The sequence below is a fragment of the Callospermophilus lateralis genome, chromosome 9 (genome assembly GCF_048772815.1).
Source record: "Callospermophilus lateralis isolate mCalLat2 chromosome 9, mCalLat2.hap1, whole genome shotgun sequence".
Taxonomy (NCBI): domain Eukaryota; kingdom Metazoa; phylum Chordata; class Mammalia; order Rodentia; family Sciuridae; genus Callospermophilus; species Callospermophilus lateralis.
In genome coordinates, this window is record NC_135313.1 from 97,366,763 (window position 1) to 97,386,279 (window position 19,517).

The 19,517-nt window shown below is 35.8% G+C and overlaps 1 protein-coding gene across 3 annotated transcripts in view; it reads right to left on the bottom strand.

The window, feature by feature from the left end:
• The window catches only part of Cntnap5 (contactin associated protein family member 5), a 791,405-nt gene that overhangs the window by 275,992 nt on the left and 495,896 nt on the right, over positions 1-19,517 (bottom strand). For all 3 annotated transcript variants that reach the window (XM_076865870.2, XM_076865869.2, XM_076865868.2), the window contains exon 12: positions 405-524. In XM_076865870.2, the coding sequence (XP_076721985.1) occupies positions 405-524 (120 nt within the window). The remainder of the gene's footprint in view (positions 1-404; positions 525-19,517) is intronic.

Consider the following 19,517-nt stretch of genomic DNA (forward strand, 5'->3'; position numbering starts at 1 on the left):
CAGATCCACAGTCCTCAGGTGCATATACAAATGAAGCTTTCCTAATTACTGAATCAGGGCTTCCCACTGATCTTTAAGTTTTGTTTTTTGTTTGTTTTCCTTTTCTTTCTATTTTCAGAGTTTAAGAGAGATCATGTCCTTGGCAAGCTTGACAGAAAACACTTGGTAATTAATTCTTGATTCAGTGAAACATTATGAAGACCATTAACAGATTTTCTCCTCTCGCTCTCTCTCTTTTGAAAATAACCTTGCTGATAATTCTTATCTTTATCAAAACAATTTACCCCAAAAGAAGTTGGTTCTCTATGTTTCTGTCCACATAAGAGGCTCCTTCCCGTGATTTCCCACTGCTTTGTACCATCCAATGGCTAGTTTATGCTTGAGTAGAAACTCTGCACTCTTACCAGTGATGTTGCAGTACACTTGGAGAGGTCCCAGGGGCCCACTGCCATCAGAGTCGATGTAGAAGAATCCAGCCATGTGCCCTTGGTGCCTATAAACCTCACAGGATTTCTCATAGATGGCTGAAAAGACAGAAAGGCAAGAGACAGAGAAGTTTGCTTGACCCTGCATTTCCCCCTGTAGGTTCAGTACCTCCTGTTGTATGTACTTTGCATGATTCCTTCTTTCTCTTCTTTTATAGCCACAGCTGGTTCCCCCATGCCTTTAAAAACCATCCTTCCAATACTTGATAGAGTCCTGTCCTCCATTTATCTTAATTCATCCATTCTTCCATTCTTCTAAACTCAGCTCACAGAGTATACCCCTCCTCAGTCTGCCCTCACCTCTTATATGCCCCTCCTCTTTGATGATTTATATATCCTTCCCTCTTGCCCCCACAGTACATTAAGCTAAAATCACCCATAGAGTATTATGGCTCCCATCATGCTATGGGATACCAAATCTGTATAAGTAGTAGCCATGTGTTATTTTACACTGTGTTCCAGCATCACAGTGCTGGTTCAATAAATGTTTGATTCCTGAATTAAAGAAAAATAAAATGCATATATGCAGTCATCTGTCTTTACTAATGATGTACAAAATTACTGTCTAATGTCTATATATCCAGAGCTGGGCACAATAACTGACAGAGTAGTTGGAAAAAACACATTCAGTCCATTTTGACTGAACTGGCACTAACTTCCTGACTCTTGTCAACAGATGTGGTTGCCATTAAAAGACAAAACCATGGATTAGGCAATCAATCTGTGCCCCAGAAAACTCAAAGCCCTTCTGTTTTCAGCCACAGAAATTTTTGATGCTTGGATAAGGACAGGCACAGGTATCCCCAAATAGAAGATTTTGACTGATCTATCAGTTGTTTAGAGAAACATGAATTTCACTAAACAGCATGCATGAATTTGGAGGAGTGTAAAGAGGCATCATCTGGTGTCTCATGCATGAGAATATAAAATGTCATCTGATGGTTCAGACCCAAATGTGGTGGTTCAGAGCAGCAGATACACATCCAATTGTGTCACCCAACCATGCTTAAAACATTTTAGTAGCTCCTCACAGCCTCCAAGATGTAGTAGAAACTGCTCACCTTATCCAGCTCCTGCCCCTTGTGACTAATGCCCCATCCCAGAAATATGAAGCTGCAGTTTGTCATGATCAAGTGTGAGGGGTGTCTCAGATAATTCATTACCAGTAAAATTCTAAAGCCTGAGAGGGTTTGACTTTTTATAAATTAGAGTGAATTCAAGGTTATACTTATATTCATGGAAATTTCTCTTGTATTCCTGCACATTTCCTGAAGCAGGAGGTAAATGAGAGTGTTGTCATTTGTGCCCTACATAGTGAACGTCACCTATAGCTCATTTGTATTTGCTAACCCCTATGCGTGAATGTGTTACACATGTGAAAGCCAATTTGTATGTGTGTGACCTTGCCACAAATACCCTCACACTCCCACAGAGAGAGCCACATGCAAGGAATGGCTATTGTCCTATGAAAGATAAAATGTCACCCATAAAGCATGTGGGTGCTTGCGTAATGTTAGACTGGGCAGTTTCTCAGTGTGGGACTACCACTTCCTGTCTATGATAGCTTAAACAGCTTCACCTGTGCTAGACACCTCCTAAGGTGATTCCCATGATGGATGCTTCCTGGTATTCATATCCTGTTCAAAAATCCATCTTTTCCCCCTGAGTGAGCTGGACTTATTGACTTGTTGTACTAAACAGAATATGACAAAAATGATAGATGTCATTTCCAAGAATAGATTGTAAAAAGACAGTGGCTGCCATCTTGGTTGCTCCTGTATCACTCCTGGTGGTAGAAGCCAAATGCCTTGTCATGGGGAAGCCCTGTGACGTGGCCCACGTGAGCAAGCTCCGACATTGCTGCGATATGCCATGAGAGTGAGCACTGAAGCAGATCCAGAGTCAAAGCTTGAAGTGACAACAACCTCAGCTAACATCTTGATTGCAGTTGCATGAAAGACGGCCAGAACCACCCTCTAAACTGCACACAAAACCAAAGGAACTAGGAGATGATAATACGTGTTGTTTCCACAAGCTAAGATTTGCCATGATTCATTACAAGAGATAGCTAATCAACTCTCAGAGCATTGATTTTCTCATTTACCTGTAGGTCCAAAAAGAGTCTACTTTATAAGGTCCTAGTAAGTATTCAAAGTGATAATTTATGTATGGCACATAGAAGTTACTTGATTAATATGAACTATAATTAATAGCCCTCATTTCATGTTACTGCTTTTTCTTTTGATAAGTTCTTTACCTGTTTTTTCAGTTCCATTACTATTCAAGAGACTTGTTATACAAAACCAGTAACCCTTAACTCCCTTGTTTTTCTTTCTCTCCTCTCTCTTCATATTTTACATATGTACACACATACACACACATATACACACATACATATATAACATATATCACAAATTTAATTCTAAATTTTCTAACAATTATATAAAATGTATCCCAAAATATTCATATAAAAATTAATATATACAGATATCTATTGGGGGAGAGAGAAAGTGAGGTAATAGGGAGAAGGATAAAAACTAGACTTTCCTGGATGTTTTGTATTTTTAATTTTGAAACCATTAAAGTATTTCAAATAATTACAAACAAAAGTATAAGTAATAGAAGGAAAAAAATAATAGTTCCTTCTTAATCACTGAAAGAAAATAAAAACAAATTAACTAGAAAATCTTTCAAGTGGTATTTCTATTGAGTATTTTCTTCTTTATTAACCACAAAATCCAGAAACATAAGAAGAGCACAGAGAGAAATAAATGAACCTGATATCAGCTTTAGCAATCAGTGCCATTTGACTTATTTTCGGTCATCTATATTCTCCATTTTTCAGTTTTCTATTTTTTCACAAAAACAAAGACATATACAAAATAAGCCACTCGGATTTTCAGTTAAAACCATTCCAAGATTCTGCAGGTCAGCCACTGAGGCTGGGCTTAGCTGGTTTATTCTTGCCCAGGCTCAGATCACCTGTGAGGGCTAACATTGCATCTGCTGTCAGCTGCCGAGGCAGAGAAGATTTTGGTAGTAAATGGGAATTTCAGTTCTTTCCCATGTGGTCTTTCATATTCTAGCACCAAGGTTTACATAATAAAGACTCCCAGAGCATCAAGAGAGCAAGTGCTTGCCAGACCTCTGATTGCATGATGTTTGATGATGTCTCAGCTTCCAAAACAAGTAACTGAGCCAGTCACACTCCAAAGAACTGATCTCAAGGGTCTGAAAGAATTGCAACTATAGAATAGGTCTTGATTAAATCTTTGTTTGACTTCATGGGGCAGGATCACACTAGAGTGTGACAAATGTTGGGATTTGGATATCTTTTATCCCCTCATGTAGCCTACTATTCTTTGAACACTAGTTCCTTAAACTTTGGCCCAGTTACCAGGTGATTTCTAAGGGCCAAGCCTAGTAACAAGCATTTCTACATATACACTATAAATGAGCTTATAAAATATAAGTACTTTGCCCAAAGACAACTAGCTGACAAGTGGTTACACTAAGTCTATCACTGTGCTCTATTTTGGATCCAGAATATGCCTCAAAGATCTATGGTACTTTGGTCTTCAGATGGTGCTATTAGGAGGTGGGGCCTAGTGGAAGGTCTTTAGGTAACTGAGGACATGTCATTAAAAGACATTGGGGTGTGCTAGCTATTTCCTCTCTCTCTCCTTTTCTTCCTGGTCACGAAGAGAGAAATTTTACTCCTATATAGTTCCTACCATGATACGCTGTTCAGCTACAGGTCCAAAGCAAAGGGACCAACCAACCATGGACTGAATCCTCCAAAATTATAAACCAAAATAAATATTTTGTCTTTGTAAGGTCATTATCTTCAATTTTTTTATGATGTCAAAAAACTAACACACACTTCTTCCTGATTTGTTAGTGGGGATACTTTATAAATCTCAAATGTCAATTATCTCTGATTTGATTTCCCTTAACAATAAGATTGTATGGGAAAAGCAAGATAAATATCTGATGTTTTCCTTTAATTCATCAGTTTCAAAACACTAAAGGGTTTACCTAGCATTTTCTAAAAGTGACCAAGGAGAATATTTTTAGAATTACTATGAACTTAAATTCTTAAAAACATTTGATATTTACACAGTAATTTGACAAGTAGGATAAAGTAGGGTTTGTTCTATTAGGAAATCAAAACAAAAAACAAAAACAAGCATAACAAAAGGCTTGAAATAGTGAATAATGTGATTTTTAAAAAGCATTGTTATTTTATTATGAAACTAGTATAAACAGCAAGAAAAAGCTAGCAATTATGTTCTTGTGATTGTAAAGTAAGGTTTTATTAGATAAAATCTGTAGTACAAAAAGCACATAAAATTCTGAATTTGAGTTTGTAATATCAGCATGAACTCATTATTTAATTTTTAAATAACATAGCATCATTCCATATTTGTATCACTGAAAACGCTATAAACAATCTACTTTACAAAGGTCTCTAAGTGTGTTTTCCCATTAAAATATAACAAGGGTTTTACTGACTCCATGTTTGGAGCAGGAAATGGTTGAAACACCTTGTATTACTTGAAAAAACAAGAAAACTATCAAAAATTGTATTCATGTCAAAATAACAGAAGAATCAATTTAATAGAAGAATTACAGTATCAAAAATAGTAATCACTGTAATTGTTAAATTTATGCATTTCCTAGTATCTATCTCATCTATACATTTAAGTCCTTTGGGCACCTTTCAAACTTGCTAATAAATGAACTCTTGTTATGAAAAATAGAAATAATACAGATCACATTCTGTTTTTGTTGTATTAACTGTGTTTGAGAGCAACTTAACAATCCAAAAAGATAATGTTTGGAAAAAAATCAAATCTAGAAAATGCAAAGGAATACAATAGCCCACTTGCCATTTCTGTAGAAAACATATCCCAAGACTCCCAAAAGCTTTTTGAAGCCATGGGTACTCCTGAGCCCCATTTATACGATATCTTTAATTCTAACACATACATACTTGTGATAATGTTTGATTCATTAAGTAGGCACAAGAGATTACAAAATAACTAATAATAAAAAGAATTATATAATAATAATATATTTTAATAATATGTATGTGAGTGTGATTTCTCTCTCTCTTTCTCAAAGTATTCCATTTTACTTTCCTGTAGTTTTGGGTACTGGTGGACCACCAAGGAAACAAAAGAAAATTAAATCTAGAGTGAGTGAGCCTAATAGAACTTGAAAATCATCTTTTTAAAATACCCAGTGAAGCAAAAGAGTAATAACAATGAAGGACTGCTAAAATCATTAGGTAAGAAGTTAATAGAAGATATTTTAATTCATGGATTCAGTTAGCAACACTCAAACTCATGAGTAAATCTTAGTATTCTTAAAAGTGATTATAGGGTACCTTAAAGATGGTACAACAAAAAGTCCATACACTTCCTTGCCAAAAAATTGAAGCTGAGTTTCATCAGGCTCTGAGTCCTAAACACTGATTTACCAAAAGAGGTTAAAAAACATGCTACACTATATGGATGTAGTTTTTCGTTGGAACCTTAATGAGAATTGCATTAAATCTGTATAATGCTTTTGGTAGTATAGCCATTTTGACAATATTAATTCTGCCCAAAACATACTAGATATTTCCATCTTCTAAGATTTTCTTCATTTTTTTTTTTCTGTAGTGTTCTGTAGTTTTCATGTAAAGGTCTTTCACTTTTTTGTTAAATTGATTCCCAAATATTTTATTTTCTTGGAGGTTATTGTGAATGGGATAGCTTTCCTAAGTTCTTTTTCAGTTGATTCATCAGTGATGTAGAGGAACACAATTGATTTACGGGTGTTAATTTTTGGGGGGCGGAGGGGTACCGGGGATTGAACTAACTAAGCCATATCCCAGCCCTATTTTGTATTTTTAAATTTAGAGACAGGGTCTCACTGAGTTGCTCAGCACCTTGCTTTTTGCTGAGGCTGGCTTTGAACTCAAAATCTTCTTGCCTCAGCCTCCCAAACCTTTGGGATTACAGACATATGCCACCAAGCCTGGCTTACGGGTATTAATTTTATATCCTTCTGTTTTGCTGAATTCATGTATGAGTTCAAGAACTTCTCTGGTGGAGTTTTTTGGGTCTTATAAATGTAGAATCATGTAGACAGAAAATAGGGATAGTTTGCATTCTTCTTTTCCTATTTGTATCTTTTTAAATTCCTTTCTTCTGCCTAATTACTCTGACTAGAGTTTCCAGGACTATGTTAAAATAGAAGTGGTGAAAGAGGGCATCCCTGTCTTGTTGCAGTTTTTAGAGGGAATGCTTTTAATTTTTTCCTGTCATGTTCCAGTTTTTAGAGGTAATGCTTTCATTTTTTTCTCCATTTAGAATGATGTTGGCCTTGGGTTTAGCATGTATAGCTTTTACGATGTTAGTTATATTCCTACTATCCCTAGTTTTTCTAGAGTTTTGAACATTAATTGATACTGTGTTTTGTCAAATGCTGTCAGGAAATTCATTTGGAAAAATAAGAAGCCCAGAATAGCAAAAGTTGAAGGAGAAAGCATCAGAATACCCAGACCTTAAATTATACTACAGAGGTACAGTAAAATAAATGTCATGGTACGGGCACCCAAACAGACAAGAAGACCAATGGTAGAGAATAGAAAACAAAAAGACAAACCCACATAAATATAGTTATCTCCTACTAGACAAAGGTACCCTAAACACACATCGGAGAAAAGATAGCCTCTTCACCAGATGGTGCTGGGAAAACTGGAAATCCATATGTACTAAATTAAAATTCGACCCCTTATCTCTTATCTGAACAAAAATCAACTCAAGAGGATCAAGGACCTGAGCATTAGAACCTGTACCTACTAGAAGAAAAAGTAGACCCAAATCTCCATCATGTCAACTCAGGGACTGAATTCTTCAATGAGTCTCCTAAAGCACAAGAAGTAAAGTCAAGAATCAATAAATGGGATTTTATCAAACTGAAAAGCTTCTTTACAGCAAAAATCAAGAACATGAAGAGAAAACCTCCAGAATAGGAGAAAATCTTTGCTACCTGCACCTCAAATAGAAAATTAATCTCAAGGATATATAAAGAACTCAAAAAACTTAACACTATAAAAAACAAATAGCCCAATTAATAAATGGGCAAAAGACACTTCACAGAAAAAGAAATAGGAATGGTCAACAAACATATGAAAAAATGCTCAATATTACTAGCAATTAGAGAAATGCAAATTAAAACTACACTGAGATTCCATCTTACTCCAGTCAGAATGCCAACTAACAAGAGTATAAGTAATGATAAATATTGGCAAGGATTTGGAGAAAAAGTCACACTCATATGTTGCTGGTGGGACTGCAAATTGGTATAGCCACTCTAGAAATCTATATGGAAATTCCTCAGCAAAATTGAAATGGAACCACCATTTGACCCAGCTATCCCACTCCTCAGTCTATATCCAAAGAACTTAAATCAGCATACTACAGTGACACAGCCAAACCAACGTTTATAGGAACTCAATTCACAATAGCTAAGCTATGGAAACAATCTAGGTACCCTTTAACAGAGAAATGGATAAAGAAAATATGATGCATATATACAATAGAATATTACTCATCCATAAAGAAGAATGAAATTATGGCAGTTACTGGTAAATGAATGGAATTCTAGGCTATCATGCTAAGTGAATGTTTTAGTCAGGTTTTTTTTTTTTTTTTTTTTTTTGCCAAGACTAAAAGATGCATCCAGAACAATCATAGAGGAGGAAAAGTTTATTTAGGAGCTCATGGTTTCAGATTTCAGTCCAGAAATAGTAGGTTCCATTCCTTGGGGCTGAGGAGAGGCAGGATACCATGGTGGAGGAGTATGGCAGAGGGAAGCAGCTCATGTTATCATCAGGAAGCAAAGTGAGCTCCACTCACCAAACACAAAAGTTAATCCCATCAGGGATTAGTTTACTGAGTAGTTTAAGGCTCTCACAACCTGATCTTTCCCTTCTGAACCCTCTCACATTTTATCCCATGTGAAATAAGCACTAAAACTGTGAAATAAACCAATTGCAAAAGAAACAAAGGCCGAATATTCTCTCTGATATGCGGAGGCTGACTCACAATAGGTAGGGTGGAGGTTCACTTAATTGAACAGGGAAGAGTGGGGGGAACAGAGTGGGATGAGAATGGGAAAGACAGTAGAATGAATCAGACATAACTTTCCTGTGTTCATATATTAATACACGACCATTGTAACTCCACATCATGTACAACCACAAGAATGGGAAGTTATACTTCATGTACATATAATATGTCAAAATACATTCTACTGTCATATAAAACTAAGAACAACACAATTTAAAAACAAGAGTAAAAAAAATGTAATTTTTTAGATTTAGAATGTGGGGATGATTGCTCAGTATCTTCAACAAATAAGTGATAAGAAAATGTGAGAATGCACAAAACACATCAAATACTATATACACCTTATTTTAATCCAGAGACAAACACACCAAGAAAGAAAGATGGAGGGGAGGAAAGGAAGAAAGCAAAGGAGGGAGGGAAATAAAGAGAGTGCTGCAGTATTGCCTAGGGTTATCCCAAGCTAGTCATAGTCATTTCTTTGGGACATCCCTCACTGTCATGCATGACATTCTGTCTTGAAATTGTTTTTGTTGTTGCTGTTGTTGTTGTTCATTTAGTATAATTCCCTTGAGATCCATTCCAATTGCTTGGGGTCTCAATAGTATGTTCTGTGAGCGGTATTTCACAAAATGGATATAGGACACTTTGTTTAATCATGAGCCCATTGAAGAGCGCTTGGGTCATATTCAGATTTTGCCCATTTCAGTTGTTGCATTTTAAAATTTTTAGAGTGCTATTCCCTTTGAATAGTCTTTTTTTTTAAAATAGCAGATGATTCTTCATTCATGGATGCAGTATTTCCTTCAGATCTCTGAGAATATTCAGACATAATATTTTCCTTGACATTTTCTTCTCTGTGTGCATGCTGTTTACTCCAAACTGTATGCACTTGTTTACCTGCTTTATTTTGCCTTATGCTTTGTTCTCTATCTTATCTTTCTTGTAATACTCCTTCCTGGGATGTTAGGATGTCTTTTATAATTTTCTCATATTTAACAGTGGTTTCTAAGACAACAATTTTGAATTATAAGCAAACTCCTATGGTTTGCCCTCTGAGGACATTAATGTAGATATATCAAGCTAGATGAGTTCTTGGGAATTCCATCTTAGTGTCTTCAGACTTTACTCCCAGCTGTATTAGAGTTTAACATTTAAAGGACACATATTTGGTTAACAGATCACTGGAACGGAGAAGACTGGGAGGTTTTAACATTCTATGCATAAATGTTGTCATATGTACACCTCTTCCAATGTGGTACTGACTACTTCAACCATACTTGTTTTCCTCCAGTTTCAGAGACTGTTTTCTCCCAAAAGAAAAAAAAAAAAAAAAAAAACCTCCAGGCTTCTCTCTCAGTGATGAGGAGAGAATCTCCAAGTGTCCAGAGTTTTTGGAGAAGGACTGGTCACCTACCCACCTGTCACACAAACTTAAATGACTCTTTCTCTATTAAAATTCACCATTCCCTCCACTTGTAAAAAGTAGCTGCTATCGCCAGTTCCTACACCTTTGGGGAATTTTGCAATGGAAATTTTTGTTTCTTGAATTTCACTATTGTAAATTAGGATTTGACTTTTTTAGATCAGCTACTTGGACACTGTTCATTGACTCACTTCCCAACCTTTAGTATTTTTCTCTTTTATTCCCTCTGCTTTTTGTTTTCCCTGTTTTGTTTTGTGTTGTGTTGTGTATGTATGTGTCTACGTGAATATTTGCCTTCTTTTGACATTTTGTGTTTATAACATTGTGGGGAGCTTGAGTTGTACAAACTTAAGTCAAGCTTGAGCTACATTTTCAGCATTGCTTTCCCTGCATAAGTTTAGTTTATAGCATGTTCCACAAGGGACATTTTACATGAGATTTGGAAGGTAGAAGGGATTGCAGTAAGTACACATATTTGTTTTATGCTTGTGAGGTTGGAACTGGGCATGAGGGAGTATTGCACATCATACACATTATTGTCTGTGTTCTGGTGCATGGTTTTAGTATTGTGCAAGCAAATCAGCAGCTCCCCCAGTTGGACTACCTTCTACTTTAGCTACCTCCAGGACAAGTGCATTTAAAAATCTCATTTGAAATCCCCCTTTTCCAAATTTTCAGATTTAGAGGTGATAAGTGGTAAGGTGCCCCTGTGATCAGCTGGCAAAGCCATTAAAAAAATCATTTACTATTAGTTATATGTGACTTTAGAAGTAACTGAAGGTAAATAGCCACATTCAATCTAGTAGGAAGTACAGCATACTCTTTTGCTTACGGAATTGTTCTTCCTACACTGCTTGAGTAACACATTATTACCCAAGTGAATATGAAATTTAGTAGGTGGTAAAGGTAACAGTTCAAATTAGTAGGAAAAAATATAACTGTATAGTAAGTTGAGATAATTGGTAAACCACATAGGAAAAAGAACATTGGATCCACATCTAATACTGCAAGCTAGAATCAAATTACAAATGAAATAAGAATTAAACATTAAAAAGTAAAATATATGCTTGTACTAGAGGACCACTGACTGATTTTCTTTATAAACTAGAAATTTCAAAAATTTTATAGTAATAATTCAAAAGCCAGAAGTAATAAATAAGATCCAGATAAACTCACATTTAAAAATAAAAAATGAAAACAAAATTATAAAACTAAACCTTATGAATAAAAAATAATATACCATAAATAAAATAAAACCACAGATGGACAAAATGGGAAGTTTCCTATTTTGTATTGCCGAGTAAGTATTCACTATGTGGATGTGGAATCCAGGATCTCACACAAAGTAGGCAAATGCTGAAGCACTGAGCTCAGCCTCTATCAGGTGGATGTAGGATGGATCTTTCTTTTCAAAGAACAGTTTAAGCTCTGAAAAGATGCAGTGCAATGGTGCATGGAGTGCGTGTTCTTTAAAACTAAATTCTAGGGTTCCTTCCTCTAGGTAGCCTTTCTGCATTCTTCGTCTGAATTAGGCAGTCCTCCTGTCTGTCTCCATCACTGTCTATAGTAATCCTTGAATTCCATTTTTGGTCTTCCCTGGAAGACCATGAATTCCCAGAATGCAGAGATCTTTTTCTTTCAATCAAAAAGGGAAACATTTAATGAAAATTAGTTGAATATCCCCATTATTGCTAACAGTTGAAATGAGCAAAACTAAAAGATTCTGTGGCAAAGTTGTTGTTCTCTGCACTTAGTGCCCAAGTTGAATAAATTCCCATCAACTGCCTATAAAAACGACCTGATGTGTTTTCTATAATTTCTCATTTAGCATTGGAGGTTGTCTACAGAAGAGCCATCACATTTTCTGTAGTGATGACGTGAGATGAGGGAAAAACAAAATAAATTTTTCAGTGGCAAGATTTGTCTCTTTTAAAAACAGCAACTAATAAACCGACTGTCATTTGAAGGTCTAATATTAGGAGTACATTCAACGCTATGTGCTCCTCAGTAAAAGGACAATGGTGGACATATCAAGACTCTTTAGAATAGATTTTTATATTAATGGGAACAGATGTATAATGTAGCTGGACAGAGCAGATGGATCAGTGTTTTCATATTTGAGGAAAATAGTCTGAATATAGTTCTGGCAGCTAATTTATTGCCTAAGGTACAATTTGAAATGTCCTTGTGATGCTCACACTCATTAAAGATAATGATAGTATTCAGACAGCAAAATAGTTTTATTTAGACCTCACCTTTTCAAGTACCAAGGTCAGAACTGTAGCTTTTCTGCTGTTCCATTTACATTCCTATTGTAAAGCTATAGAAACAGACAAGAAACTTATCTCAGTTCATATTTTTAAGGCCTTAAAAATGTTTCATTCCTATTTCTTTCCTTGCTCCCTGTGTCCTCAGTAATATAATATTTGCCACATGATTGCAATTAGTTACAGATCTACATACACAGCCTACAGACATAAATAAGATCAAATTAATTCTAGTAATTAAGTAAATGCTTGTGAAGCATTTTGCATTTAGCAGCCATTTATTTAATTAAGTTTATCAAACCCCTTGTGCAGTGGTTTTGTGGGACTTTGCCTTGGCCTTGTTTCAGTGAAGAACGGGAAAAATATGTTAAAACTAATGGGATTGCTGAAATTAGTTCAAAAAAATGTGTCAGGGGATTAAATTAGAAAGTAGATCTTTTGATGTCCCAGGCTGTAGATAGCTGGTACAGGCTGAAAATAGACACAGGTTCTGCAACAGTTTCATTACTTAAAGGAGTTTAGTGAAAATGAAAACTAGATTAGTGGCTACCAGAGGTTAAGAATGGAGGAAGAGAGAAGGTAGGTGTGGCTATAATGGATAATAGGAAGGATTCTTGTGATGAGACCTTCCATTCCTTTATTGTGATGATTTTTTAAATCCACACATTGTATAAAACTGCAGCGAACTAAAGACACACACACACACACACACACACACACACACATACTCACGTACACAGGCAACATCACAATTGAGTGCATGTAAAAACGGTAAAATTTGATTCATCTCTGTATATTATAAACATGTCAATTCTATTTGTAATAACATATGACAGATGTGCAAAATGATATCATTGGAAAAACTCGATAAAGGTTCACAAAATCTCCAAAAGCTTTTTTATTAACAATTTATTGCAAAAAAAAAAAAATTCAGAAAAAAAAATGGGGGTGTAACCCACCAATTTCACTTGTAGGTATATACTTAAAAGAAATAAAAACATACATCTCCATAAAATCTTAATCTGTGAATGTTCAATGTAGTGCTATCTATTCAGAATAGTGAATAAGTGGGAAAATCTCAAAAGCCTATCAACTGATGAGTGGATAAACAAAATCAAATCACATAGAATAATTCGTGTGATTGGATTATTTTTGGGAGGTTCTGGGGTTTGAACTCAGCAGCATTTAACCACTAGGCCATATTCTCAGCCATATGCATATATATATATATATATATATATATATATATATATATATATATATATAATTATGTATATTACATATTATATATATGTGTGTGTATATATACATACATATGTATGTATATATATATATATATTATATATATACATATATATATATTATGGAGACAGGGTCTTGCTGAGTTGCTTAGGGCCTCTCTAAGTTGCTGAGGCCAGCTTTAAACTTGTTACCTTATATGCCTTAGCCTCCTGAGCCTCTGGGATTATAGGCATGCACCACTACTCCCAGCAGGACTGATATTAAGCAATGAAAAGGGATGAACTAATGATCCATGTGACTACATGGATAAATTTCAAAAACTTTATGCTGAGCAAAAGAAAGCAGTCCAAAAGCCACAGAGTGCATGATTTCACAGGTATGAAATATCCAAATTAGGCAAGTTTATAGAAACAGAAAGTAGATTAGTGACTATTAGAGGTAGGTGTTGGGAGGTAAGCATCAGGAATAAGAAATGACAGTGAAGGTACATGTTCCTTTTGGGGGCATTGACATGTCTTAATACTAGATAATGAAGATGATTCATAACTGTGTGAACATACTAAAACCACTGAATTGGAGCCCAGTATGGTGGTACATGCCTGTAATCCCAACTACTTGGGAAGTTGAGGAAGGAAGATTGCAAATTGGAGGCCAACCATGCAACTTAGCAAGATCCTGTCTCAATAAAAACAAAAAACAAAAAACCAAACAAACAAAAAACTATTAGTGATGTAGGTCAAGGGTAGTATAGTGTTCCCTGGGTTCAATCCCAGTATCAAAAACAAAATAAAACAAAAACACCAAATCATATATTTTAAGTAGGTGAAATTTGTATTACAAATAATATTCTCAATAAATCTGGAAAAAAGTTAAAGGATACAGTGTTGGATATGGGACAAGTCTCAGAAGGTGATTTTGGTTCTCTGGACATGCAGCACCAAAGACTGGTGTCTATTGTACTTTGACCACGGTGTCTGACTAGGGCAACAAGCCAGGCAAATGACCTCTGGTGAATGAGAAAGACGACTCTGCCTGCCTCTAGCTTTACCTCTACCCAGGACTACATCTGTAATCATTTTCTTGTGAGAAACCACAGTATATATTTTTTAAGATAGAAAGCATGAACAGTTTTTGAATATACATGGAGATCTTTGTGTCTAACATTTCTGTTACATGTCATGGCTTTCTGTGATGCAGTAAATTAATCTACAAAATGCACAATACTTATTCCTAATAATGTGTCCTATTTAAAATATAAATTGGTAGGGGTAGAGCTCAGTGGTAGAGAACTCGCCTAGTATGTGCTAAGCCCTGGGTTCCATTCCCAGCATCTAAAACAAAACAAAACACAGAAAGGAAAGAAAAAGAAAACAGTGCAAATATATATATATATTCATATAGCTCATTGGATGCATAGAAGCAGAGCTTTCAGTGGGTTGAGGCACAGGATGAATTAAACCTCAGGGAGAACACCCAGCTTCAAATGCAGTGATGCACTTTCTGAGGGCATCCTCAGACCCACAACAGTCACATGCTCCCTGAGCTTCCCGCACACCTGCAACTTCACAAAACCCATATTAAAGCAACCTATTAAAGCAGAATCTCTGAGGATAGGTATCTGGAAACTGTTTTACAAGAACTTCAGCTCATTTTTCTGAAAGTTAAAATTTAAAAAGCATCATTCCAAAACAACAACAACAAAAATTGATTCAATGGTGGCAGATATTAAGATTTTTTTTAACCTTTTACATTTTCTGTACTGTGTGCTAAAAGCTCAAATATCAGCATAACCCTTGGTCAAAATAGTAATTTTGAATTGTTCAGAATGCTATCTCTGTATTTTTTTCTCCCCCCCCTTTTTTAAAATATGTTTTAGTTGTCAATGGACCTTTATTTTATTTATTTACATGCAGTGCGGAGAATAGAACCCAGTGCCTCACACATGCAAGGCAAGCGCTCTACCACTGAGTCATAACCCCAGCTACCTCACCCCCTTTTTTCCCCAGTGATCTTAAGTTTCCTTTTAATAGCCTTCATGTACATATGTAAGTCCAGGAGATTTCCCAATTCACTTATTTAATGACCCTTTCCCAGATGACTTTTTACCATCTGATATATTTGTAGAAAGGATCATTGGAAGTTGGTAACACTGAGTTCATACACTAATGGCTTGTAAAGATGTGATCTTCTGAGGGGCTTCTCTGGAAGCTAGCATAGAACTGAACAGAAATGGTGGTGAATGGAACCAGAAAATACTACCCCCAAATATGCCTCTCTGATGATGTTTTTGAATCAAAGACAATTAAGAAGAAACAATTGCAGAAAAGCTGCACTCAACTCCATCTCTATCAGAAAGAACAGAACTTCATCACTGCAGACAACTCCAGCAGCTCAGATAGAGCACCAAAGCAATCTACAAACAAACCTCATTCCCTGAGTTTCTTTTCATATATTTACCTTTCTACAGATTTCCACCTCTGGAAATCTAAAGCAAATCTAGTGTTGTGACTTCTCTAAACTTTATTTTTCTTTGTTGAAGATGTTAAACAAACCAGAATTCTAAGTCACTGTCCTGAGTCACCTTTCACTGAGTTGTTTCCCCCACGTGTGATGTGCACATGGTGTGTTAAGAAATTTCTGTGTTTTTCTCTTGTTATCTATTTTTTCATTACAGAGGTGTTTCCTAAAGATGAATTTATGAGGGATTTAGAGATATTGGACATCCCCCTCATCATCAGGAAGATGAGAAAAAAGCAGTTGCAATAATCTCTCCTTAGGAAGAATGAAGACCTGAGCCAGGAAGAGGCAATCTCATGTCTTTTTAAAAACAGGCCTGGCCATGTGCACCTGTAATCCCAGCTACTTGGGCAGCTGAGGCCAAAGGATTGCTTGTGCCCCCGAGTTCCAGGCCAGCTTAGTAACACGGAAAGATCCTGTCTCTTAAAACAATAACAACAACAAAATAATAAAAATAATAAAGTTCATAGAACCCCATGGGAACATTTTAATGCACTCTCTAATTTGAAGATGATTATTGTATAGCTCATCTAGGACTTCATATATCTGGCACCCATATGGAATTTTTCCTAATACTGGGGAACACTCCCATAAATAAGGTCATTTGTTTCTGCATTTCCCAATATTGGGAAAAATAGGAAGAAAATGTCCTTTCTTCCCAGTGAAAGATTAACACAATATCAGAGTAAGATTGAATTTTCAAATGTGTCATTCTATGAATGTCATTCAAAGAGTCATTTCAAATTACACAAAGATTCTGTATTGGTCAAAGCTTCTGTATTATAGGGAGTCACATAATTGAGGAGGGTAAAACAACTAGAATAAAGAAATGGCAATGCAACAGATCACTATTGCATATTACTGGAGTTAAAGACATAATGATAGCAGTTACCATTTGATATAATAGTTGCCTCTTGACACTGTAGTTACTATTTGATATAATAGCTACCATTAATGCTGTGGTTTGTACTTTATGCTAGGCACAGCCTTAGGCACCTTATATATAGGATATTAGTCTGGAAAAACTGTTTTCAGCTTCAATTTTACAGCAGAATAGGAAGAGTCTCTGAATAGGGTCCTGGCTTCTCTCAGCCCATGAACCAGTGGGTGGGAAGCTGGTATCTAACCCCAGGCCAGGGTTGGATCCCCCACTTCACTAAGAGAAGTTCTTGTGTCACAAATACATTTAATGCAAAAAAACAAAACATGATATTCAGAAATATATTTCAATATCACAATCTCTAGCAAATAGTTACAGAATTTCTTGTGCCCCCTGTATTTAACTTTCCAAACATTGTTTCCCTTAACCTTGGAAGTCTTCCAAGGTCCCTGCAAGGATCTGTCCATCCATCTAATTCTGATGTTCTAGCTTTACTCTGCCAAAGAAAGCCTTCAGAGTATAGTAATACAACTTGATTCTTTTCAATTTTGTTTAGAATTGACATATAATGATACATATTTATGAGGTACAGTGTGATGTCTCAATATTATAGTACTTAACTCTTGACAAGCACTCCCAATGATAAGGTCATTTGTTCTTGCATTTCCTTGAGGCCTCAACTTGAACATATCACTGCCTATCCCAAGCTGAAAGGAGAAAAGGCAGAGTCTTAGTAAGAAATTTTTACTTTTTACTTTTTTTTTTTTTTTTGCCACACTGAGGATTGAACCCAGGGGCACTCTTCCACTAATCTATACTCCAAATCCTTCTAATTTTTCAAATTTGGGGACAGGGTCTGACTAAGTTTCCCTGGTTGACCTTGAATTTGTGATCATCCTGAATCAGCCTCCCAAATAGCTGGGATTAAAAGTGTGTGCCATCAGGCTTGGTTAAGAAGTTAACTTGTAAGAATAACTGTTTAAGTAATTATTTGACTCTGTACTTTATGCATAGAAAGCAAATTAATATATGAATATAAAAAAAACACATCTGAAGCTCAGAGAGATAAAATCACCTGGTACCCTGCATTCTTGCCAGCGTCTGATTCTGACTTGGTTTGGTTTTGGCTAAATTGGCCTCTCATGAGCTCTTTATGAATATATATTTATGTGTATATATGTATGTATGTGCATATATATATATATATATATATATATATATATATATATATATACACATATATACACACACATATGTTGTGGATGAAAACAATACCTTCATTTATTTATCTTTATATGGTGCTAAAGATCAAAACCAGGGCCTCAGACATGCTAGGCAAGCACACTACCACTGAGCTACAGGCCCAGCCCTCTCTTGAGCTCTTAAAGACTCAAAGACCTGAGTCATATCATTCCTGTCATCTTCCATGAAAACAACATCTTACTAATGTAGATTTAGATATTGGGAACAGATTAGACAACAAGTACAAATTGCTCTTTGATTCATGCAACTTGAAAATAAAATGGAAATACATCAGCAGAGCTAACTGAAAGATCCGTGCCATTATTAAAATCCTATATGATGAACAGGGAGTCTAAGAGTCTAAGTTAGGATTGCCAGCTATTTTTCCCCAGGCACAGGAGAGGATCAGATGTCCTGTCATATCCAGTCTGCCTCAGCTCATTCCAAACCCCATGCTACAGTCTTCCCTCCTTATGACAGCTCCTGGTCTGCCCATACAGTACAAAACCAAAACATCTTATGTTTGGCTTGCATCATAGATAAATCTTTAACTTCCCAACCAAATGTTTATGTTCTGGAAAGCAGAGTTCATGGAGTGTTGTCCAAAACAGAGAAATATTTAAGCTGGGGAATTTTGAATTAAAATTCTGCATATTCTACCTATGGATTTTATAAACATGGGCTTATTGTTGTTCTCAATTTCAGTTTCCTTATAAAGGAATAATAATAGAACTAATTTCAAAGGTTTTTAGTGAAATTTCAAGCTACATATACAGTAAGTGTTCAAAAACAGTTAAATCCCACCCCTAGTTTTGCTTCCCATTCATGGAAAAGTTAACTCCCTATGCATTAAGTATTTATTAAGAACATTTCTGTCCAGAAAGACACGTTGGCACACACCTGTAATCTCAGCTATTCTGGAGTATGAGGCAGGAAGATTCCAAGTTTGAGACCAGTCTGGGAAATTATCAAGACCTTGTCTCAAAATTAAAAGTAAAAAATAAATAAAAAGGGATGGGGATGTAGTTCAGTGATATAAGACCCTGGGATTCCATTTCCAGTTCTGGGGGGGGCGGGTGGTAAAAAAAATTCCAGTCTAGAATATAAACAGCCAGTACTCAGGATCCAATTCCAATTCCATTGGTCCTCCTCCATTGGAGGTTCGTATTTAGCACGTGTTCTGATTTAGTGGGTCTCTCCCCAATGTAAGTGTACTACCTGCACCATGTGTTATGTAATTTGCATATTATTTCTATGAGATTACAAAAAAAAAAAAACTAAACAATTTTTTAGGAATATAAAAACTGGCAAACACAATTTCTGCTCTCCAATAAT